The sequence below is a fragment of the Thunnus thynnus genome, chromosome 22, assembly GCF_963924715.1.
Source record: "Thunnus thynnus chromosome 22, fThuThy2.1, whole genome shotgun sequence".
NCBI classification, from domain to species: Eukaryota; Metazoa; Chordata; class Actinopteri; order Scombriformes; family Scombridae; genus Thunnus; species Thunnus thynnus.
In genome coordinates, this window is record NC_089538.1 from 26,325,062 (window position 1) to 26,349,320 (window position 24,259).

The 24,259-nt window shown below is 38.2% G+C and overlaps 1 protein-coding gene across 1 annotated transcript; it reads right to left on the bottom strand.

The window, feature by feature from the left end:
• Positions 1–6,232: 6,232 nt before the first annotated feature.
• pfn1 (profilin 1) lies at positions 6,233–15,377 on the bottom strand. Its single transcript, XM_067579589.1, has 4 exons — positions 15,218–15,377; positions 14,817–14,952; positions 7,828–8,017; positions 6,233–6,801 (listed from the first exon to the last, which is right to left on the bottom strand). Exons 2-4 carry the CDS (start codon positions 14,949–14,951, stop codon positions 6,704–6,706), a joined length of 423 nt encoding a protein of 140 aa, XP_067435690.1. The 5' UTR covers position 14,952; positions 15,218–15,377; the 3' UTR covers positions 6,233–6,703.
• Between the last annotated feature and the right edge of the window lie 8,882 nt (positions 15,378–24,259).

Below are 24,259 nucleotides of genomic sequence, written 5' to 3' on the forward strand. Positions count from 1 at the left end.
GGGGGGGGTGGGGGGGTGGGGGGGTGGGGGCTGGTGGACAGGCAGGGAGCGTCTGGCAGCGACGGGACTGCAGGAAAAAAGAAAAACCTGCTGCACAAAGAGCTGACACAGCAGTTCCTCCGACACTAATATCAGTTAGGAAGAGATGAACATCATTTGGTTCAGACAACAACCTAAAATTACATTAGAGGAACCTGCATTGATGTAAACTCTTAACTCATGGCATATTTACTATATAAATTTATATTTTTATTGTGTTAACAATAGCTGTAGCTGTATATATTGTAGCTGTATTTACAGTTCTCTATTAGCAGTAATAAAAGCAATATTAGCAGAAGTACTTAGCAGTATTAGCAATAGTTTCAGCAGTTCCAGCAGTTATTATAGCAGTGTTAGCAGAATTTAAGTAAAGTAGTTGTAGCAGCATCAGATAATTAGCAGAAGTAGCAGTATCAGTGATAGTTTCAGCAGTTTTAGCAGTTATTATAGCAAAGTTAGCAGTATTAGCACATTAGCAGTGGCAGGGCAGTTAAACTGCTCAGCTTTGATGTAGTTTCAGCAGTTTTAGCAGTTATGATAGCAGTGTTAGCAGTATTACCAATAGCAGTAGCAGTATTAGCAACAGGAGTTTTAATGGTTATTATATCATGTTAGCAGTATTAGCAATAGTTTCAGGGGTTTTAGCAGTTATTATAGCAGTGTTAGCAATAATAGTAGCAGTGTTAGCAATAGTTTTAGCAATTATAGCAGTTATAGCAGCAATATAAGCATATTAGCAGTGGCAGGGCGGTTAAACTGCTCAGCTTTGATGTAGTTTCAGCAGTTTTAGCAGTTATGATAGCAGTGTTAGCAGTATTTATAATAGCAGTAGCAGTATTAGCAGTAATTGTAGCAGTATTGGATAATTAACAGAGATAGTAGCAGTATTAGTAATAGTGGTAGCAGTATTGGCAGTAGCAGTGTTAGCAGGCGATCAGTGATGTATCTGTTCCCAAAATTAATATTTTATTTTATTAAGTTCTGATTTTAAGAATCTCTCTAAGTCTTGAGAATTCATTTGTAACCCGGCCATTATTTATTTATTTATTATAACTGAGTACTGTACTGTACTAAATTCACATTATATAGGAGTATTATAGCAAAATCATTGTCCTTAAAGATGATTCTGCTAATAAGAAATAAGACTGAATGCACTCACACACACATGCAGACATAGTGTTATATGTATATTTCACATTAATGTCAGAGGTCTGAATAATGCTGTTTCCCTCTGTGGTGTGCACTAGTGTGACGGTCCCTAACTCAGATAGAGAAGGTCAAAGTTCATCTAAAGGGGAAATGTGAGAACGGCTCAGCATTCACTGCAAAGGGCAGTAACCTCAAAACACACACACACACCACACACACACACACACACAGACACACACTTACACAAGACACCGTACCCTTTACACTCACCTTTAACTGTACTTCACTCACACACACACTGAGTGACTGTACACACTGTGGTCTGTTCAGCGTCCCTGTAGCCTTTACTGCAGGCTAAATATAACTGCACATGACCGCAGGAGGAATCTACTCTTATACACTAAATACTCTTTGATTTTATACTTTAACCGTGTGTTTCTATATCACTGCAGTGTTGCAGTCTTTCCAAATATTAACACTTGCATGCAAGTGTACAATTCACTGTAAACATTACTGGTGAGTACAGTAGTTGTAGTAGTGTTGAGGGAGAACTGCAGTAGTAGTACCACATGTTGTACTACCAGCAGCTGCAGAGGTAGTATTTGAAAAGTAATAGCAGTAGTGGTAGTAGAAGTAGAAGTAACAGTAGCATATTATTAGTATTAGTAACAAAAGAAATTATGGTAGTATTTGCAATTAGTAGTACGGTAGTCAGTACGGTCAGTATAAAGTATTGGTAGTAGTAGTATTATTAACAGTGGTAGTATATATAGTAATGGTAATATACAGTAATATTAGTAATATTAATGTACAGTAGTAGTAGTAATAGTGTAGTAGTAGTACTATATAATATAACAGTAGTAGTAGTAATTTTATAGCAGTAGTAGAAGTAATATTAGTAGTAGTGGTAATATACAGTAATATTAGTCATAGTAATATAAACAGTAGTAGTAGTAATAGTGTAGTAGTAGTAATATTAATATAAACAGTAGTGTAGTAATAGTATTATTGGTAGTAATTTTGTAGCAGTAGTAGAGGTCATATTATTAATAGTAATGGTAATATACAGTAATATTAATAATAGTGTAGTAAATAGTAACAGAGTAGTAGTGGCAATAATATAAGTAGTGGTAATAGTGTAGTGGCAGTAGTATTAGCAGTAACAGTAGTAGTAATAATAGTGTAGTGGCAGTAGTATTAGCAGTAACAGTAGTAGTAGTAATAGTGTAGTGGCAGTAGTATTAGCAGTAACAGTAGTAGTAGTAATAGTGTAGTGGCAGTAGTATTAGCAGTAACAGTAGTAGTGGTAATAGTGTAGTGGCAGTAGTATTAGCAGTAACAGTAATAGTAGTAATAGTGTAGTGGCAGTAGTATTAGCAGTAGCAGTAGAAGTAGTAATAGTGTAGTGGCAGTAGTATTAGCAGTAACAGTAGTAGTAGTAATAGTGTAGTGGCAGTAGTATTAGCAGTAACAGTAGTAGTGGTAATAGTGTAGTGGCAGTAGTATTAGCAGTAACAGTAGTAGTAGTAATAGTGTAGTGGCAGTAGTATTAGCAGTAACAGTAGTAGTGGTAATAGTGTAGTGGCAGTAGTATTAGCAGTAACAGTAGTAGTAGTAATAGTGTAGTGGCAGTAGTATTAGCAGTAACAGTAGTAGTAGTAATAGTGTAGTGGCAGTAGTATTAGCAGTAGCAGTAGTAGTAGTAATAGTGTAGTGGCAGTAGTATTTGCAGTAACAGTAGTAGTAGTAATAGTGTAGTGGCAGTAGTATTAGCAGTAGCAGTAGAAGTAGTAATAGTGTAGTGGCAGTAGTATTAGCAGTAACAGTAGTAGTAGTAATAGTGTAGTGGCAGTAGTATTAGCAGTAACAGTAGTAGTGGTAATAGTGTAGTGGCAGTAGTATTAGCAGTAACAGTAATAGTAATAATAGTGTAGTGGCAGTAGTATTAGCAGTAACAGTAGTAGTAGTAATAGTGTAGTGGCAGTAGTATTAGCAGTAACAGTAGTAGTAATAGTGTAGTGGCAGTAGTATTAGCAGTAACAGTAGTAGTAGTAATAGTGTAGTGGCAGTAGTATTAGCAGTAACAGTAGTAGTAGTAATAGTGTAGTGGCAGTAGTATTAGCAGTAACAGTAGAAGTAGTAATAGTGTAGTGGCAGTAGTATTAGCAGTAACAGTAGTAGTAGTAATAGTGTAGTGGCAGTAGTATTAGCAGTAACAGTAGTAGTAATAATAGTGTAGTGGCAGTAGTATTAGCAGTAACAGTAGTAGTAATAATAGTGTATTGGCAGTAGTATTAGCAGTAACAGTAGTAGTAGTAATAGTGTGGTGGCAGTAGTATTAGCAGTAACAGTAGTAGTAGTAATAGTGTAGTGGCAGTAGTATTAGCAGTAACAGTAGTAGTGGTAATAGTGTAGTGGCAGTAGTATTAGCAGTAACAGTAGTAGTGGTAATAGTGTAGTGGCAGTAGTATTAGCAGTAACAGTAGTAGTAGTAATAGTGTAGTGGCAGTAGTATTAGCAGTAACAGTAGTAGTAGTAATAGTGTAGTGGCAGTAGTATTAGCAGTAACAGTAGTAGTGGTAATAGTGTAGTGGCAGTAGTATTAGCAGTAACAGTAGTAGTGGTAATAGTGTAGTGGCAGTAGTATTAGCAGTAACAGTAGTAGTGGTAATAGTGTAGTGGCAGTAGTATTAGCAGTAACAGTAGTAGTAGTAATAGTGTAGTGGCAGTAGTATTAGCAGTAACAGTAGTAGTGGTAATAGTGTAGTGGCAGTAGTATTAGCAGTAACAGTAGTAGTAGTAATAGTGTAGTGGCAGTAGTATTAGCAGTAACAGTAGTAGTAGTAATAGTGTAGTGGCAGTAGTATTAGCAGTAGCAGTAGTAGTAGTAATAGTGTAGTGGCAGTAGTATTTGCAGTAACAGTAGTAGTAGTAATAGTGTAGTGGCAGTAGTATTAGCAGTAGCAGTAGAAGTAGTAATAGTGTAGTGGCAGTAGTATTAGCAGTAACAGTAGTAGTAGTAATAGTGTAGTGGCAGTAGTATTAGCAGTAACAGTAGTAGTGGTAATAGTGTAGTGGCAGTAGTATTAGCAGTAACAGTAATAGTAATAATAGTGTAGTGGCAGTAGTATTAGCAGTAACAGTAGTAGTAGTAATAGTGTAGTGGCAGTAGTATTAGCAGTAACAGTAGTAGTAATAGTGTAGTGGCAGTAGTATTAGCAGTAACAGTAGTAGTAGTAATAGTGTAGTGGCAGTAGTATTAGCAGTAACAGTAGTAGTAGTAATAGTGTAGTGGCAGTAGTATTAGCAGTAACAGTAGAAGTAGTAATAGTGTAGTGGCAGTAGTATTAGCAGTAACAGTAGTAGTAGTAATAGTGTAGTGGCAGTAGTATTAGCAGTAACAGTAGTAGTAATAATAGTGTAGTGGCAGTAGTATTAGCAGTAACAGTAGTAGTAATAATAGTGTATTGGCAGTAGTATTAGCAGTAACAGTAGTAGTAGTAATAGTGTGGTGGCAGTAGTATTAGCAGTAACAGTAGTAGTAGTAATAGTGTAGTGGCAGTAGTATTAGCAGTAACAGTAGTAGTGGTAATAGTGTAGTGGCAGTAGTATTAGCAGTAACAGTAGTAGTGGTAATAGTGTAGTGGCAGTAGTATTAGCAGTAACAGTAGTAGTAGTAATAGTGTAGTGGCAGTAGTATTAGCAGTAACAGTAGTAGTAGTAATAGTGTAGTGGCAGTAGTATTAGCAGTAACAGTAGTAGTGGTAATAGTGTAGTGGCAGTAGTATTAGCAGTAACAGTAGTAGTGGTAATAGTGTAGTGGCAGTAGTATTAGCAGTAACAGTAGTAGTGGTAATAGTGTAGTGGCAGTAGTATTAGCAGTAACAGTAATAGTAGTAATAGTGTAGTGGCAGTAGTATTAGCAGTAACAGTAGTAGTAGTAATAGTGTAGTGGCAGTAGTATTAGCAGTAACAGTAGTAGTGGTAATAGTGTAGTGGCAGTAGTATTAGCAGTAACAGTAGTAGTGGTAATAGTGTAGTGGCAGTAGTATTAGCAGTAACAGTAGTAGTGGTAATAGTGTAGTGGCAGTAGTATTAGCAGTAACAGTAGTAGTGGTAATAGTGTAGTGGCAGTAGTATTAGCAGTAACAGTAATAGTAGTAATAGTGTAGTGGCAGTAGTATTAGCAGTAACAGTAGTAGTAGTAATAGTGTAGTGGCAGTAGTATTAGCAGTAACAGTAGTAGTAGTAATAGTGTGGTGGCAGTAGTATTAGCAGTAACAGTAGTAGTAATAATAGTGTAGTGGCAGTAGTATTAGCAGTAACAGTAGTAGTAATAACAGTGTGGTGGCAGTAGTATTAGCAGTAACAGTAGTAGTAATAATAGTGTATTGGCAGTAGTATTAGCAGTAACAGTAGTAGTAGTAATAGTGTGGTGGCAGTAGTATTAGCAGTAACAGTAGTAGTAATAATAGTGTGGTGGCAGTAGTATTAGCAGTAACAGTAGTAGTAATAATAGTGTGGTGGCAGTAGTATTAGCAGTAACAGTAGTAGTAGTAATAGTGTAGTGGCAGTAGTATTAGCAGTAACAGTAGTAGTAGTAATAGTGTAGTGGCAGTAGTATTAGCAGTAACAGTAGTAGTAGTAATAGTGTAGTGGCAGTAGTATTAGCAGTAACAGTAGTAGTAGTAATAGTGTAGTGGCAGTAGTATTAGCAGTAGCAGTAGAAGTAGTAGTGCTAGAAGTAATATTGGTAGAGGTGTAGCAGTTGTAGTAATAGTATGAGTTGTACAAATTGTGGTGATAGTAGTAGGTGCAGTGGCAAAGTAATAGTAGAAGTAATGTCAGTAGTGGAAGCAGTAATAGTATTAGAAACAGTAGTACTAGCAGTAATTGAAGTAGAAATTAAATTAATAAAGATGTACTGAAGTAAGTGATGGGGACTTGATTTTTCAGTCTCCACATGTGACTGTGCAGGTGTATGTCCCCACAGCGTCAGTAATACATGTTATACACACACACACACACACAGAAACCCTCCGAGTGTTTTTAAGAATTAACATATTCGTCTTTTTATTTTCACGTGATTTTTTTTCTTTTACAGAGCTGAGGACGAAGGTCCTTCTCGACTGTAAAAAATGTAACACTGCTCCCTGCTTTCAAACAACAACAAAAACAACAACAACAACATCTGCAATGTATGCAGATAAAATGTGAACATGCTAACAGCATTCACTCGTATACACCACCGTGTGTGCGTGTGTTCAGTTTCAAAACTGTGTTCAAAACTGCACTACTCACTCATCACACGGAATTAACTTTAAACACTTTATTTAATCCCTGATGGCTACGGTATGCCCAGAGGGTCAAAATAATATAAAACTAAAGAAGCTCAAAACAGCGGCCATTTTCTTGAGGGAGGCAGGGGGTGGCAGCCATCTTGTTTGGTGGGTGCAGGAGGGGATGGTGGCCGTCTTGTTTGGTGGGTACAGGAGGGGATGGTGGCCGTCTTGTCTTACATGGATGCCTTCCGCAGGTAATCGACCACTGAAAACACCTTCCCAGAAACCTGCCCGCCATTGGCTTCTTTTGTGCCCTTAGCGATGACTAGCGCTGCAGAGACAGACAGAAACAAGACATCACAGTTATACTTACTAAAGTCATAGTTTTACTTATTAAGGTCAGTTTTACTTATTAAGGTCACGTTTCTACTAATTAAAGTCAAAGTTTTACTTATTAAAGCCACAATTTTACTAATTAAAGTCATAGTTTTACTTATTAAAGCCACAATTTTACTAATTAAAGTCATAGTTTTACTTATTAAGGTCAGTTTTACTTATTAAGGTCACGTTTTTACTAATTAAAGTCAAAGTTTTACTTATTAAAGCCACAATTTTACTAATTAAAGTCATAGTTTTACTTATTAAGGTCAGTTTTACTTATTAAGGTCACGTTTCTACTAATTAAAGTCAAATTTTTACTTATTAAAGCCACAATTTTACTAATTAAAGTCAAAGTTTTACTTATTAAAGCCACAATTTTACTAATTAAAGTCATAGTTTTACTTATTAAGGTCAGTTTTACTTATTAAGGTCACGTTTCTACTAATTAAAGTCAAAGTTTTACTTATTAAAGCCACAATTTTACTAATTAAAGTCAAAGTTTTACTTATTAAAGCCACAATTTTACTAATTAAAGTCAGTTTTACTTATTAAAATCGCAGTGAAATGGAAGTTAGAGCAGCTTCTTTCCTATTACTACTACTACCAATACTGTTGCTACTAACATTATCACCAATACAAAAGATAACAATTGTGTTAGAAAATATCTGGTTCTTTAGTAAAAGGTTGAAGCTACAAACTGTGGACATGAAGATGTTAACAACAACTTCTGAGATGCATTTCAGCAAGAAACAGCCAATCACTGAGCTTTCAAGATAAATCTGGTGATTTTCTATATTTTTCTTCTTGTCAACAAATTTCATGTTTGGATCCAAACCGACGACGAACTGATCTACCAACAAGTATCGTGTGTGTATCAAAGCTGATAAATCTAATTCCTCTGGGTGACTAAAGTGAAAGCACTTTGGGGACTCTTTGCCCAGAATTTCATCTTTCAGGCGGTCTGTTTCTGTCTTACCTTTGAGACTCTTGCCGACACATACATTGTAGGCGTTGCCTTCAGCGTCTGCTGAACTCTTTAAGTCCAAGCAGAACAAGCCGTCAGTGTCCAAGTTATCTCGGATCAACCTGCACTTCATGCCTGCAATGGTCGGGCCGCTCTGGCCGAAGTCCTTCCTGTTTCCGGCCAGCCTCTTAATTTCTTCCACCTAAGAGAGAGAGACAGACAGGTTATTATCATAATAATGGTTGTTATTATCATATCTGGCCACTAGAGGGCAACCTCAGGTCATACAATTAGATCATTTCTGGACTTTTTGGATAAAACTGTTGTATTCTTTATGTAAATGTTACAAACAGTGAAGACACAAAATCAGAGAAAGAAAACCTTCAAAAAAAGTTGATGGTAAACTGTATTATATACTTATTTTATTATAAAATATGTTCTTTGTCACCACACCACATTCATTTAAGGGTCATGCCACCAATTTTACACAAAATTAGTGGAAAAAAGTTAGTGAACTATTTCTATCCAGTTATCAAAAGTTAGTGGACAGTTGCACCTTTTACTAACCAACTTGTATACTGCACATAAGTGGACAATGTCATTTTTTAATATATATGTACAAAAGTGTGGACACTTTTACCAGCTGAGCCATATTAGGGACTAAACATTGAGATATTTCGGTCTCTGCTGCACAGATTTGGACTTTTCTTCTTCAATTAATGACTTTATAAAAGTGCAATAATAAATCTCTGGAGTTTTTCTTCACAGAGCTGACACCCAGTTTATAAAATACAAATTAATGAGGATCACTGATCATTATCCTGACAGACCATTTCACCTGATTTCCACTAAAATGAGAAGTTTCATCTCCATGACCTCAGCGTTGACGGGTCGGTCTATTTGCTGGAAACTCTCCACACTGACCTCTCTGATAACAGCTTGTCTCAGATCAACCTTTCCTACGAGTTAACATCTAGTTTTCATGAGATTAAAAACCATGTTTGTGCTTCACATGTTAGTCAAACACGGCGCCTGGCTGAAGGGCTCTGCAGCTTCCAGTGTTTCCAGGGATTCTATAGAACTGGTTTGTCTGGTTTGACTGTGTGTTGTTTAACTGTGTCTGCTGACATGAACACTCTATGTCAGAGCTCAAACCATCAGTCGATTCATTGATTAGTCGTTGACAGAAACATAATTAGCAACAACTCTGATGACTGATTAATTATTAAAGTCGTGTTGTGAAATGAATGTGAAGACATGTGACACAATCAAATTGAGCTCTGATGGACATTTCTCACTATTTTCTCACATTTATACCAAACAATCAATTAATCACTTAATCAAGAACACAACAGGCAGATCGATTGACAGTGAAAATCACAGTGTGTTCATGTTAATATGTTTTATTTATGGATATAGAATATTGTCATTGCATTAGATGTATTTAATAAATTATGAATTATTGTCCCGTTGTACCACTGATGTTGGATCACGCGACAAGCCATGATACCAAATATAGACGACAAAAACACACCACTAAACCAACAGCTGCTAAAAACTCTGAACTTAGTCTCACATTGAAATATATCATGTTTATATACCTGCCTAAAAATAACCACGGATACGCGTCAGTGCACATGTGACACAGAAAGACTGCAGCCAATCATGTTGCTGCAGCAACAAAACTACATTTAACTGGAAAGTTAATGACTGTAGACATGATTATTGTTACACATGATTATTGTAATTAACCATTATTCTCATGGATATTTTCTTGATTATTAATTTGTTGTTTAGTCAATAAAATATCAGAAAATCTTAAAAAAAAATGTTTCCAAACACCTTTAAAACTTAAAAATGTGCCTTTTACTGTAAAAAACAGCAAATTCATGAAGTTGAGAAGCTGGAATGGAAGAATGTTTTTTTGCATTTTTGCTGGAAACAATCAATAATCAAACTAGAACTGATTGTTCTTTATTGATTAAATGTTTCAGCTCCACATGATGCTGTAAAAGTGGAATTTCAGACAGGAAACGTGATGCTGCTTCTTTGTGTTTTTCTTGTATATTTATGTCTGTGTATTATTTAGGTAATCAATAATCCTAATGGTCTTTTTTGTTCTCTGTGCACATTGATTTTTTCTTGTTGTTTGTTTGTATTTGTTTGACTTTAACCTGCAAATAAATAAACTCAAATAATCTCTAACTTCCATCTTTAGCAGCTCCTCTTTGTCGGCATGAATATGATGAAAATATGTTGAGCTGCGACTAATGATTATTATTTTTTTATTATTGATTAATCATTTTGTCTACAAAGTGTCAGAAAAAAGTGGAAAGTTTCTTTAAATATCTTTTTTTTCCTGATCAATAGTCAAAAATTCAAATAAACTCAGTTTACTGTTCGACACAGAAAAGCTGCAACCAGGAAACATTTTGCATTTCTGCTTTAAAAAATGACTAAAACAAGTATTTGATTGTCAAAATTGATCGACTGCATGTTTCTGTCTCCTGGTGGGTCGTTTGTTGTCACTTGTTTACATCCACCAACAACTCTGATTCGTCTATATGATCGATCGATCGGCAGGTTTACACATTGAACTGAGTAAACTCTGCCTGGATGATGTTCACAGTGATGAAGCTACATGTATATCTGTCTCTGCAGTGGGAGGTCAGAGGTCAGAGGTCAGAGGTCGGGGTGGATGCGGGACTCTGACAGCAGAGACCCGGGTTCACATCCTGAGTCCTGTGTGTTCGGGTTTGGTTCAGGTTTTAGTGAAAGATGCTGCTGTGGCTGAAATGTTCAGAAACACATTGAGCTTCAATCACTGCAGACTTGTTCTGTATTAATCAGAGACCAGGATCTTTCTCAGACCTGAACCAGGTGCTGCCAGAGTCTGAACACAACCACAAACACTTTCACACTGCTGCAGTTTCTACCAGCTGAGATTTTAATGCAAAATCAGATATTTTACTGTAAAATGAGATATTTTACTGCAACAGCAGATATTTTACTGCAACAGCAGATATTTTACTGTAAAATGAGATATTTTACTGCAACAGCAGATATTTTACTGCAACAGCAGATATTTTACTGTAAAATGAGATATTTTACTGCAACAGCAGATATTTTACTGTAAAATGAGATATTTTACTGCAACAGCAGATATTTTACTGCAACAGCAGAGATTTTATTGCAACATCAGATATTTTACTGTAAATTGAGATATTTTACTGCAATATCAGATATTTTACTGCAACATCAGATATTTTACTGCAACATCAGATATTTTACTGTAAAATGAGATATTTTACTTTAACATCAGATATTTTACTGTAAAATGAGATATTTTACTGTAACATCAGATATTTTACTGCAACATCAGATATTTTACTGCAACGTCAGATATTTTACTGCAACAGCAGATATTTTACTGTAAAATTTTACTGCAATATCAGATGTTTTACTGCAACATCAGATATTTTACTGTAAAATGAGAGATTTTACTGCAACATCAGATATTTTACTGTAAAATGAGAGATTTTACTGCAACAGCAGATATTTTACTGCAACATCAGATATTTTACTGCAACATCAGATATTTTACTGCAACATCAGATATTTTACTGTAAAATGAGATATTTTACTTTAACATCAGATATTTTACTGTAAAATGAGATATTTTACTGTAACATCAGATATTTTACTGCAACATCAGATATTTTACTGTAAAATTTTACTGCAATATCAGATGTTTTACTGCAACATCAGATATTTTACTGTAAAATGAGATATTTTACTTTAACATCAGATATTTTACTGTAAAATGAGATATTTTACTGCAACGTCAGATATTTTACTGCAACAGCAGATATTTTACTGTAAAATTTTACTGCAATATCAGATGTTTTACTGCAACATCAGATATTTTACTGTAAAATGAGATATTTTACTGTAACAGCAGAGATTTTACTGTAAAATGAGATATTTTACTGTAACAGCAGATATTTTACTGTAAAATGAGATATTTTACTGCAACAGCAGAGATTTTACTGTAAAATGAGATATTTTACTGCAACAGCAGAGATTTTACTGCAACATCAGATATTTTACTGTAAATTGAGATATTTTACTGCAACAGCAGATATTTTACTGTAACAGCAGATATTTTACTGTAAAATTAGATATTTTACATTAACATCAGATATTTTACTGTAAAATTAGATATTTTACATTAACATCAGATATTTTACTGTAAAATTAGATATTTTACATTAACATCAGAGATTTTACTGCAACAGCAGATATTTTACTGTAACATCAGATATTTTACTGCAACATCAGATATTTTACTGTAAAATGAGATATTTTACTGCAACATCAGATGTTTTACTGTAAAATGAGATATTTTACTGCAACATCAGATGTTTTACTGTAACATCAGATATTTTACTGCAACATCAGATATTTTACTGTAAAATGAGATATTTTACTGCAACATCAGATGTTTTACTGTAAAATGAGATGTTTTACTGCAACATCAGATGTTTTACTGCAACATCAGATGTTTTACTGTAACATCAGATATTTTACTGCAACAGCAGATATTTTACTGCAACATCAGATATTTTACTGCAACAGCAGATATTTTACTGTAAAATGAGATATTTTACTGCAACATCAGATGTTTTACTGTAACATCAGATATTTTACTGCAACATCAGATATTTTACTGCAACAGCAGATGTTTTACTGCAACATCAGATATTTTACTGCAACAGCAGATATTTTACTGCAACAGCAGATATTTTACTGCAACGTCAGATATTTTAATGCAGCAGCAGAGATTTTGGTGGGAAAAACAATCAGGTATGTTCTCTCTAAACATTTCACTCATACGTTAAGTCTCATTTTAAACTTGTCAAATATGTTAACAGCATGTTCTCATCATGTTGAGAGGAAACGTGATTCAGCAGCGTCACGTTTCTAACAAAACGTTCCTGTTGTTGCAGTTCAGTCGAATATGAACGTAAATCCTCTGAGAAAGAGTTGAACTGAGCTGCAGGAGAAACCGGAGGAAAGAACGACGAAGACAAGAAGGTGTGGAGGACGTGTTGAGACATGTGTGTGCGTGTGTGTGTGTGTGTGTGTGTGTGTGTGTGTGTGTGTGTGTGTGTGTGTGTGTGTGTGGTCATTCAAAGTGTCAAAGGTGAAGAAACTACTGGTTGCAAACAAGCAAACAACCCTGCAGGTGATTGTCTCTGTTACACACCTCACACACACACACCTTGCGTAACAGCTATAAGCCTCACCTCACTATGTGTGTGTGTGTGTGTGTGTGTGTGTGTGTGTGTGTGTGTGTGTGTGTGTGTGTGTGAACTGAGAAGTGATCGTCTCTGCTTCCTGTATTTGCTGCTCTCTCGTCTTTTCGACATCGTGTCCTTATAAGGTAGTCAAACCGACACCCGGCCTGCCTGCTGCCCCCCCCCCCCCCCCCTCAAAAAACCACAGAAGGCCGGAAACGACGGGTTTCGTTCAGATCTGAGCTTGAAAAAACACTTTTGAAATGTAGAAAAATGAACAAAAAATTCATGAAAATGATCCCTGTCAGTTAAAAAACAATCAAACTGCAAACTTGTTTCAACTCAAATCCTCCAAAAAAATGAATAAAAATGCATCTTTTTCTTCTCTGTTTCATCTCTTTATCAAACATATCTGTCAAAGCAGGTCATTTTCTCTCACACTGGACATTTAAAATGTATTTTTTTCCTTCCCTATCAGTTAAAAAGCTTAAAAATTAATCAAAATCCAACTCCGCTCATATTAAAGAATTCTCAAGAAATCAACTCGTTAAGTAGAAAAATGAATAAAAATCATGATGTGACTTGCAAAACTACCGCTGCAAAAAGTGTCCATTTCCTGTCATACTGAAGACTTGATTGAACTCAAATTATATAAAAATGTATATGTAATGCATATTATATCAAAAAAATAATTATAATTGTGTCACAGTGCAAACTATTTGTCATTTTTTTAACTTAATGTGATCCAGTTGGTAGAAAAACCAACAAAAATCATAAAAAATACAAAAAGCAGAAATTACATAATTGTGTATCAGCAACAAAACGATTACACTGCAAAAAATATCACATTTTCTGTCAATCTGAGGTCTTGTTTGGAGTCAAACCCCCCCCCCCCCCGGAAACAATCAGCCAATGAGATGAGGCGGTTCATCTTGTTTCCCGTCATGTCAGGACTTTTCTAAAAATGAGGGTTGGCTTGTTGAAACAAGTCAGAAACTCACATTTTGCTTTCTCGTTTTAACACTTTGCCTCTTTTTTTTTTTTTTGCAGCGCAGCAGCTGTAGCTCCGCCCACCTCGCTGACGGAGCGGGAACCAGCGGGGCGACAAAACCGAACACGCCCAAAACTCAAGAAGAAGAAGAAGAAGAAGAAGAGGAAGAAAAAAACTGGCTGCAGAAAAACCCCACTTTATACTGTTAATTACTTAAAATTAGCAGAAAATCAGCCAATCGGGCAGCAGCTCTTTGGTGATGTCACCTGTTGCCGACTGGAGGAGTTTCAGGAACTAAAGTTGATTTCTTGATGTTTGATGATGGATTCTGTCCTGTTTTAAGACTTTTAAAGTAAAAAAAAGACACGAATCTCAAAAATAACCAAAAATGTAAAAAAGGAAAGACAGAAAAACAGACGAAGAAGCAGTTTTAAACACTCATGCACGCAGTAAATCCTTCACCGGACGTGAAAATAAAGCAGCAGAAGTTTCTGTGAAGGAGGAAGTGGACGACTTTTACAAGTTTTTAGAATCAGAGACGATCCAACAAACGCCAGACGGTTCACAGACGCTTGTTCTCTACTTTTCTCTCAACCTGAATCTGAATCTGAAGCATTTGGAGGAGTTTGTTCTTGCAGTAGTGTGTGTGTGTGTGTGTGTGTGTGTGTGTGTGTGTGTGTGTGTGTGTGTGTGTGTGTGTGTGAGTTTACCGTGATGTTAGCGAAGCCGGGTGTGCTGGCCCACACACTCTCCGGCGCCATCCCGCATATCGCCGCCTCTGCCACTGGGATTTTCCCAGAGGCGTCGACTGTCTTCATGTTATCAATGTATGATTGCCACGACATCCTGATCAATAACCAATACACACACACACACACACACACACACACACACACACGCACACACACACACACACACACACAGAGGAAGACCAGTCAGTTACACACAATCACTGACTGACAGCCTGCGTCTCAATCAGCAAAGTCAAGAACATGAACACAGAGTCTGATCGATCACCTGATCAATACCCAGAGACAGTATGTGTGTATGTGTGTGTGTGTGTGTGTGTGTGTGTGTGTGTGTGTGAGAGAGAGAGACCATGTCAGCTTACCTGTGCAGGTAGAGTCTCAGGTATGAGGAAGAGGGGGAAGAGAGAAGAAGTCAAATGCAGAAAGAAGGAAGACGAGCCGCTTTTTATACATCGGACCACTCCCAGCCTGCAGGCAGCTTCCCGTCTGTCTGCAGCTCACCGCCCACCTGTCTCACTGCCCGCCTCTCTCTCTCTCTGCCTGTCTCACTGCCTGCCTCTCTCTCTCTCTCTCTCACTGCCTGCCTCTCTCTCTCTCTCTCTGCCTGTCTCACTGCCCGCCTGCCTCTCTCTCTCTCTCTCTGCCTGTCTCACTGCCTGCCTCTCTCTCTGCCTGTCTCACTGCCTGCCTCTCTCTCTGCCTGTCTCACTGCCTGCCTCTCTCTCTGCCTGTCTCACTGCCTGCCTCTCTCTCTGCCTGTCTCACTGCCTGCCTCTCTCTCTCTCTCTCTCACTGCCTGCCTCTCTCTCTCTCTCTCTGCCTGTCTCACTGCCCGCCTGCCTCTCTCTCTCTCTCTCTGCCTGTCTCACTGCCTGCCTCTCTCTCTGCCTGTCTCACTGCCCGCCTCTCTCTCTCTCTCTGCCTGTCTCACTGCCCGCCTCTCTCTCTCTCTCTCTCTGCCTGTCTCTCTCTCTCTCTCTCTCTCTCTCTCTCTGCCTGTCTCTCTCTCTCTCTCTCTCTCTCTCTGCCTGTCTCTCTCTCTCACCTGGGAAGTAAAAAACAAGGAAGTGTGAGCAGTGAACTCTTGTGTTTGCACTGACGTGAAGCTGCAGAGATCTCTGCCGGCTTAATGACAGAAACAAGAAGTAAAGCCAAAGAAGAAACAAACAACATACATTCAAAATGTGATTTTAATTCATTTATTTCTGGGTTTGAGGTGAAACAAGCGTCCAGTCTGAGAGGAAACGACCTGCTTTAACAAACACGTGTGATAAAAGAGAAACATGACTGAAGAAATGATGCATTTTTATATGATTTATGTTTGTTTTTGGAGGGATTTGATGTTAAAACAAGCCGTCAGGATGACAGAAAGGTTAAATGACAGGCAACAAAAACACATTTTTATTTATTTTAGTTAGTTTGTTTTGTGTTGCAGCTTGCGGCGACGACGCAGCGACGTCAGTGAACAGACGTCACCTTCGGGTGACGACGGCGGTTATATGTGGACGCCTGTTCACACTGTATTTGTGACGTATATGTTCTGAGTCGCGGCTAACTGGGTCGCACTGGTCCCATCACAGTAGTGGTTCATCTCTGACAGGAATGTTTAAGTGTCCAGTAACATTTATCTGTCAGTAAATCAGTGGAACAATGTTTCCTCTCAACTACTCAGCTGCATCTTTTAAGAGCTTTTTGGGGCCTTTTGTGAGTTATTTCAGGTAAAAAGAGTCAGAACAGCAACATAATTCAACATTTTCACATCTAAACATCATAATTCATCTACGCTGTTTACTGACAGAGAGACTTTCCACCACTGACGTGCATCGTCGCTGCGAGCTGCAACACGAAACAAACATAAATCATATAAAAATGCATCATTTCTTCAGTCATGTTTCTCTTTTATCGCACGTGTTTGTTAAAGCAGGTCGTTTCCTCTCAGACTGGACGCTTGTTTCACCTCAAACCGACATTTAAATATGTTGTTTGTTTCCTGACTGACATCCCAGCAAATTATATTCTGTTATACTAAAGAATGAATAGAAACGATATAAAAATAGTTTCAACTACTTTATATACAGTTAGCTAGTTTAGTCCAGTGGTTCCCAACCTAGGGGTCGGGCCCCTCCAAAGGGTCAGCAGATAAATCTGAGGGGTGGTGAGATGATTAATGGGAGAGGAAAGAAGAAAAAACAAAGTTCTGATACACAAATCTGTTTTCAGTTTTTGGACTTTTTCTCTAATCTTTGATTTTTGCTGAAATATTGGATCATTTGAACATTTATTGAAATGAAAGCATGTGAGAAGTTTAGAGGGAAAAATCACTATTTGGTGGAGCTGTTAACAACTCATAGACATGTGAAATGTGACCCCGACTACACACTGCTTTTTGTAAGACGTCAAAAGACAAAAAGGTTGGAAACCACTGGTTTCATCTTTAACAATGTGTTGTATTTTAAAAGCTTGTTATATTATCCATCGTGTCTGCACTGAGCTGCACTTATTACTATTATTACAACAGTGCAGGTGATAGAAACAGGTGAACATCAGACTGAAGTGATGATGGACTGAACTTTGAGTCAGACGGAGACTGAAGACAGAAAAGTGTTCAAACTGTCTGAGGGTTGAAATTCAACAGGAAGCTGCTGTGAAAACGGTTCGTTTCCACACACACACACACACACACAAACCACTTCCTCCTGAACTGTTTCAGTTCATGTCGACACCATGAACTGCTGCTGCTGCTGCTGCTGCTGCTGCTATGGAGGGATTATTAGACATCAGACAGACTAAACCTCCAGCAGCAGACGTGAAGACAAGTTGACAAAGTGGCCAAACAATGTAATTACAGCCTCCAGGTTCACACACAGTCACTGGAAAAGGAGCGGCAGTAAAACAGTGAATAAATGTTTCTCAGTGAAATGACTCGTTTAATCCGTTTGGTCCGATATCATTTGGAAAGTCTAGAGGAGCCACATGATTAAATGATTTTGTCTTGAACTGGAAGTCAGTGGGCTCAGCTAGCAGGAGTCTGGTGAACATACAGAGCGCATGCAGTAAGCGTGCATCATGCTCATAGGACTGAACCTCCATCACTGTTTCTACTCTCTAAACCTGCAGTGTGGAACCACCAAACGACTTCACATGAAGCTGATTAATTCTGTGTTTCACAGTATACAGAGTTTATAATCAGCTGTCGGGTTTGACGTCCCGCGCTGGCCGGATGAGAGCGTACTGAGCACTGAGTTTTGCGTCTCTTTACGTCTCTTTGTGTTCGTTGTGCATCTCTTTATGTCTCTTTGTGGTCATTGTGCGTATCTTTACGTCACTTTGTGTTCGTTTTGCGTATCTTTACGTCACTTTGTGGTCATTGTGCGTATCTTGACGTCACTTTGTGGTCATTGTGCGTATCTTTATGTCTCCTTGTGGTCGTTTTGCGTATCTTTATGTCTCTTTGTGTTCGTTTTGCGTATCTTGACGTCACTTTGTGGTCGTTTTGCGTATCTTGACGTCACTTTGTGGTCGTTGCGCGTATCTTTACGTCACTTTGTGGTCGTTTTGTGTATCTTGACATCACTTTGTGGTCGTTTTGTGTATCTTTACATCACTTTGTGTTCGTTTTGCGTATCTTGACGTCACTTTGTGTTCGTTTTGCGTATCTTTACATCTCTTTGTGTTTGTTTTGCGTATCTTTACGTCTCTTTGTGGTCGTTTTGTGTATCTTCACGTCACTTTGTGGTCGTTTTGTATATCTTGACGTCACTTTGTGGTTGTTTTGTGTATCTTGACGTCACTTTGTGGTCGTTTTGCGTATCTTTACATCACTTTGTGGTCGTTTTGCGTATCTTGACGTCACTTTGTGGTCGTTGTGCGTATCTTTACGTCACTTTGTGTTCGTTTTGCGTATCTTGACGTCACTTTGTGGTCGTTTTGCGTATCTTGACGTCATTTTGTGGTCATTTTGTGTATCTTGACGTCACTTTGTGTTTGTTTTGCGTATCTTTACGTCTCTTTGTGGTCGTTTTGCGTATCTTGACGTCTCTTTGTGTTCGTTTTGCGTATCTTGACGTCTCTCTGTGGTCGTTTTGCGTATCTTGACGTCACTTTGTGGTCGTTTTGTGTCTCTTTACGTCACTTTGTGGTCGTTTTGCGTATCTTGACGTCACTTTATGGTCGTTTTGTGTCTCTTTACATCTCTTTGTGGTCGTTTTGTGTCTCTTTACGTCACTTTGTGGTCGTTTTGTGTCTCTTTACGTCTCTTTGTGGTCGTTTTGCGTATCTTGACATCACTTTGTGGTCATTTTGTGTCTCTTTACGTCACTTTGTGGTCATTTTGCGTATCTTGACGTCACTTTGTGGTCGTTTTGTGTCTCTTTACGTCTCTTTGTGGTCATTTTGTGTCTCTTTACGTCTCCTTGTGGTCGTTTTGTGTCTCTTGACGTCACTTTGTGGTCGTTTTGCGTATCTTGACGTCACTTTGTGGTCGTTTTGTGTCTCTTTACGTGTCTTTGTGGTCGTTTTGTGTCTCTTTACGTCTCTTTGTGGTCGTTTTGCGTATCTTGACGTCACTTTGTGGTCGTTTTGTGTCTCTTTACGTCACTTTGTGGTCGTGTTGTGTCTCTTTATGTCTCTTTGTGGTCGTTTTGTGTCTCTTTACGTCACTTTATGGTAGATTTGTGTCTCTTTACATCACTTTGTGGTCGTTTTGCGTATCTTGACGTCACTTTGTGGTCATTTTGCGTATCTTGACGTCACTATGTGGTCATTTTGTGTCTCTTTACATCACTTTGTGTTCGTTTTGCGTATCTTACGTCTCTTTGTGTTTGTTTTGCGTATCTTGACATCACTTTGTGGTCGTTGTGCGTATCTTTACGTCTCTTTGTGTTTGTTTTGCGTATCTTGACATCACTTTGTGGTCGTTTTGCGTATCTTGACGTCACTTGGTGGTCGTTGTGCGTATCTTGACATCACTTTGTGTTTGTTTTGCGTATCTTGACATCACTTTGTGGTCGTTTTGCGTATCTTGACGTCACTTTGTGGTCGTTGTGCGTATCTTTACGTCTCTTTGTGTTTGTTTTGCGTATCTTGACATCACTTTGTGTTTGTTTTGCGTATCTTGACGTCACTTTGTGTTTGTTTTGCGTATCTTGACATCACTTTGTGGTCGTTTTGCGTATCTTGACGTCACTTTATGGTCGTTTTGTGTCTCTTTACGTCACTTTGTGGTCGTTTTGTATCTCTTTATGTCACTTTGTGGTCGTTTTGCGTATCTTGACGTCACTTTGTGGTCGTTTTGCGTATCTTGACGTCACTTTGTGGTCGTTTTGCGTATCTTGACGTCACTTTGTGGTCGTTGTGCGTATCTTTACGTCTCTTTGTGTTTGTTTTGCGTATCTTGACATCACTTTGTGTTTGTTTTGCGTATCTTGACGTCACTTTGTGTTTGTTTTGCGTATCTTGACATCACTTTGTGGTCGTTTTGCGTATCTTGACGTCACTTTATGGTCGTTTTGTGTCTCTTTACGTCACTTTGTGGTCGTTTTGTATCTCTTTATGTCACTTTGTGGTCGTTTTGCGTATCTTGACGTCACTTTGTGGTCGTTTTGCGTATCTTGACGTCACTTTGTGGTCGTTTTGTGTCTCTTTATGTCACTTTGTGGTCATTTTGTGTCTCTTTACGTCACTTTGTGGTCGTTTTGTGTCTCTTTACGTCACTTTGTGGTCGTTTTGTGTCTCTTTATGTCACTTTGTGGTCGTTTTGTGTCTCTACTTCTCTTTGTGGTCGTTTTGCGTATCTTGACGTCACTTTGTGGTCGTTTTGCGTATCTTGACGTCACTTTGTGGTCGTTTTGTGTCTCTTTATGTCACTTTGTGGTCGTTTTGTGTCTCTTTATGTCTCTTTGTGGTCGTTTTGCGTATCTTGACGTCTCTTTGTGGTCGTTTTGTGTCTCTTGACGTCTCTTTGTGGTCGTTTTGTGTCTCTTTACGTCACTTTGTGGTCGTTTTGTGTCTCTTTATGTCACTTTGTGGTCATTTTGTGTCTCTACTTCTCTTTGTGGTCGTTTTGCGTATCTTGACATCACTTTGTGGTCGTTTTGCGTATCTTGACGTCACTTTGTGGTCGTTTTGTGTCTCTTTACGTCTCTTTGTGGTCAGTTTGTGTCTCTTTATGTCACTTTGTGGTCGTTTTGTGTCTCTTTACATCACTTTGTGGTCGTTTTGCATATCTTGACGTCATTTTGTGGTCGTTTTGTGTATCTTGACGTCACTTTGTGGTCGTTGTGCGTATCTTTACATCACTTTGTGGTCGTTTTGTGTATCTTGACATCACTTTGTGGTCGTTTTGTGTCTCTTTATGTCTCTTTGTGGTCGTTTTGTGTCTCTTTATGTCTCTTTGTGGTCGTTTTGCGTATCTTGACGTCTCTTTGTGGTCGTTTTGTGTCTCTTGACGTCTCTTTGTGGTCGTTTTGTGTCTCTTTACGTCACTTTGTGGTCGTTTTGTGTCTCTTTATGTCACTTTGTGGTCATTTTGTGTCTCTACTTCTCTTTGTGGTCGTTTTGCGTATCTTGACATCACTTTGTGGTCGTTTTGCGTATCTTGACGTCACTTTGTGGTCGTTTTGTGTCTCTTTACGTCTCTTTGTGGTCAGTTTGTGTCTCTTTATGTCACTTTGTGGTCGTTTTGTGTCTCTTTACATCACTTTGTGGTCGTTTTGCATATCTTGACGTCATTTTGTGGTCGTTTTGTGTATCTTGACGTCACTTTGTGGTCGTTGTGCGTATCTTTACATCACTTTGTGGTCGTTTTGTGTATCTTGACGTCACTTTGTGGTCGTTTTGCGTATCTTGACGTCACTTTGTGGTCGATGTGCGTATCTTTACATCTCTTTGTGGTCGTTTTGTGTATCTTTACAGCACTTTATGGTCGTTTTGCGTATATTGACGTCACTTTGTGGTCGTTTTGTGCATCTTTACATCACTTTGTAGTCGTTTTGCATATCTTGACGTCACTTTGTGGTCGTTGTGCGTATCTTGACGTCACTTTGTGGTCGTTTTGTGTATCTTTATGTCTCTTTGTGGTCGTTTTGTGTCTCTTTACATCACTTTGTGGTCGTTTTGCATATCTTGACGTCATTTTGTGGTCGTTTTGTGTATCTTGACGTCACTTTGTGGTCGTTGTGCGTATCTTTACATCACTTTGTGGTCGTTTTGTGTATCTTGACATCACTTTGTGGTCGTTTTGTGTCTCTTGACGTCTCTTTGTGGTCGTTTTGCGTATCTTGACATCACTTTGTGGTCGTTTTGCGTATCTTGACGTCACTTTGTGGTCGTTTTGTGTCTCTTTACGTCTCTTTGTGGTCAGTTTGTGTCTCTTTATGTCACTTTGTGGTCGTTTTGTGTCTCTTTACATCACTTTGTGGTCGTTTTGCATATCTTGACGTCATTTTGTGGTCGTTTTGTGTATCTTGACGTCACTTTGTGGTCGTTGTGCGTATCTTTACATCACTTTGTGGTCGTTTTGTGTATCTTGACGTCACTTTGTGGTCGTTTTGCGTATCTTGACGTCACTTTGTGGTCGATGTGCGTATCTTTACATCTCTTTGTGGTCGTTTTGTGTATCTTTACAGCACTTTATGGTCGTTTTGCGTATATTGACGTCACTTTGTGGTCGTTTTGTGTATCTTTACATCACTTTGTAGTCGTTTTGCATATCTTGACGTCACTTTGTGGTCGTTGTGCGTATCTTGACGTCACTTTGTGGTCGTTGTGCGTATCTTTACATCACTTTGTGGTCGTTTTGTGTATCTTGACGTCACTTTGTGGTCGTTGTGCGTATCTTTACATCATTTTGTGGTCGTTTTGTGTATCTTGACGTCACTTTGTGGTCGTTGTGCGTATCTTTACATCACTTTGTGGTCGTTGTGCGTATCTTTACATCACTTTGTGGTCGTTGTGCGTATCTTTACATCACTTTGTGGTCGTTTTGTGTATCTTGACGTCACTTTGTGGTCGTTGTGCGTATCTTTACATCATTTTGTGGTCGTTTTGTGTATCTTGACGTCACTTTGTGGTCGTTGTGCGTATCTTTACATCACTTTGTGGTCGTTTTGTGTATCTTGACGTCACTTTGTGGTCGTTTTGCGTATCTTGACGTCACTTTGTGGTCGATGTGCGTATCTTTACATCTCTTTGTGGTCGTTTTGTGTATCTTTACAGCACTTTATGGTCGTTTTGCGTATATTGACGTCACTTTGTGGTCGTTTTGTGTATCTTTACATCACTTTGTAGTCGTTTTGCATATCTTGACGTCACTTTGTGGTCGTTGTGCGTATCTTGACGTCACTTTGTGGTCGTTTTGTGTATCTTTATGTCTCTTTGTGGTCGCTTTGCGTATCTTTACGTCACTTTGTGGTCGTTGTGCGTATCTTGACGTCACTTTGTGGTCGTTTTGTGTCTCTTTACGTCTCTTTGTGGTTGTTGTGCGTATCTTGACATCACTTTGTGGTTGTTCTGTGTATCTTTATGTCCTTTTTTTCTCGTTTTGCGTCTCTTTACGTGTATTTGTGTTTGTTTTGTGTATCTTTACGTGTCTTTGTGTTCGTTTTGTGTATCTTTACGTGTATTTGTGTTCGTTTTGTGTATCTTTACGTGTCTTTGTGTTCGTTTTGTGTATCTTTACGTGTATTTGTGTTTGTTTTGTGTATCTTGACGTCACTTTGTGGTCATTTTGTGTATCTTTACGTCACTTTATGGTCGTTGTGCGTATCTTGACGTCTCTTTGTGTTCGTTTTGTGTATCTTCACGTGTCTTTGTGTTCGTTTTGTGTATCTTTATGTCTTTTTTGCTCGTTTTGTGTATCTTTACATTTCTTTGTGGTCGTTTTGTGTATCTTTACATTTCTTTGTGGTCGTTTTGTGTATCTTGACGTGTCTTTGTGGTCGTTTTGTGTATCTTTATGTCTCTTTGTGGTCGCTTTGTGTATCTTTACATCACTTTGTCGTCGTTTTGCATATATTGACGTCACTTTGTGGTCGTTGTGCGTATCTTGACGTCACTTTGTGGTCGTTTTGTGTATCTTTATGTCTCTTTGTGGTCGCTTTGCGTATCTTTACGTCACTTTGTGGTCGTTGTGCGTATCTTGACGTCACTTTGTGGTCGTTTTGTGTCTCTTTACGTCTCTTTGTGGTTGTTGTGCGTATCTTGACATCACTTTGTGGTTGTTCTGTGTATCTTTATGTCCTTTTTTTCTCGTTTTGCGTCTCTTTACGTGTATTTGTGTTTGTTTTGTGTATCTTTACGTGTCTTTGTGTTCGTTTTGTGTATCTTTACGTGTATTTGTGTTCGTTTTGTGTATCTTTACGTGTCTTTGTGTTCGTTTTGTGTATCTTTACGTGTATTTGTGTTTG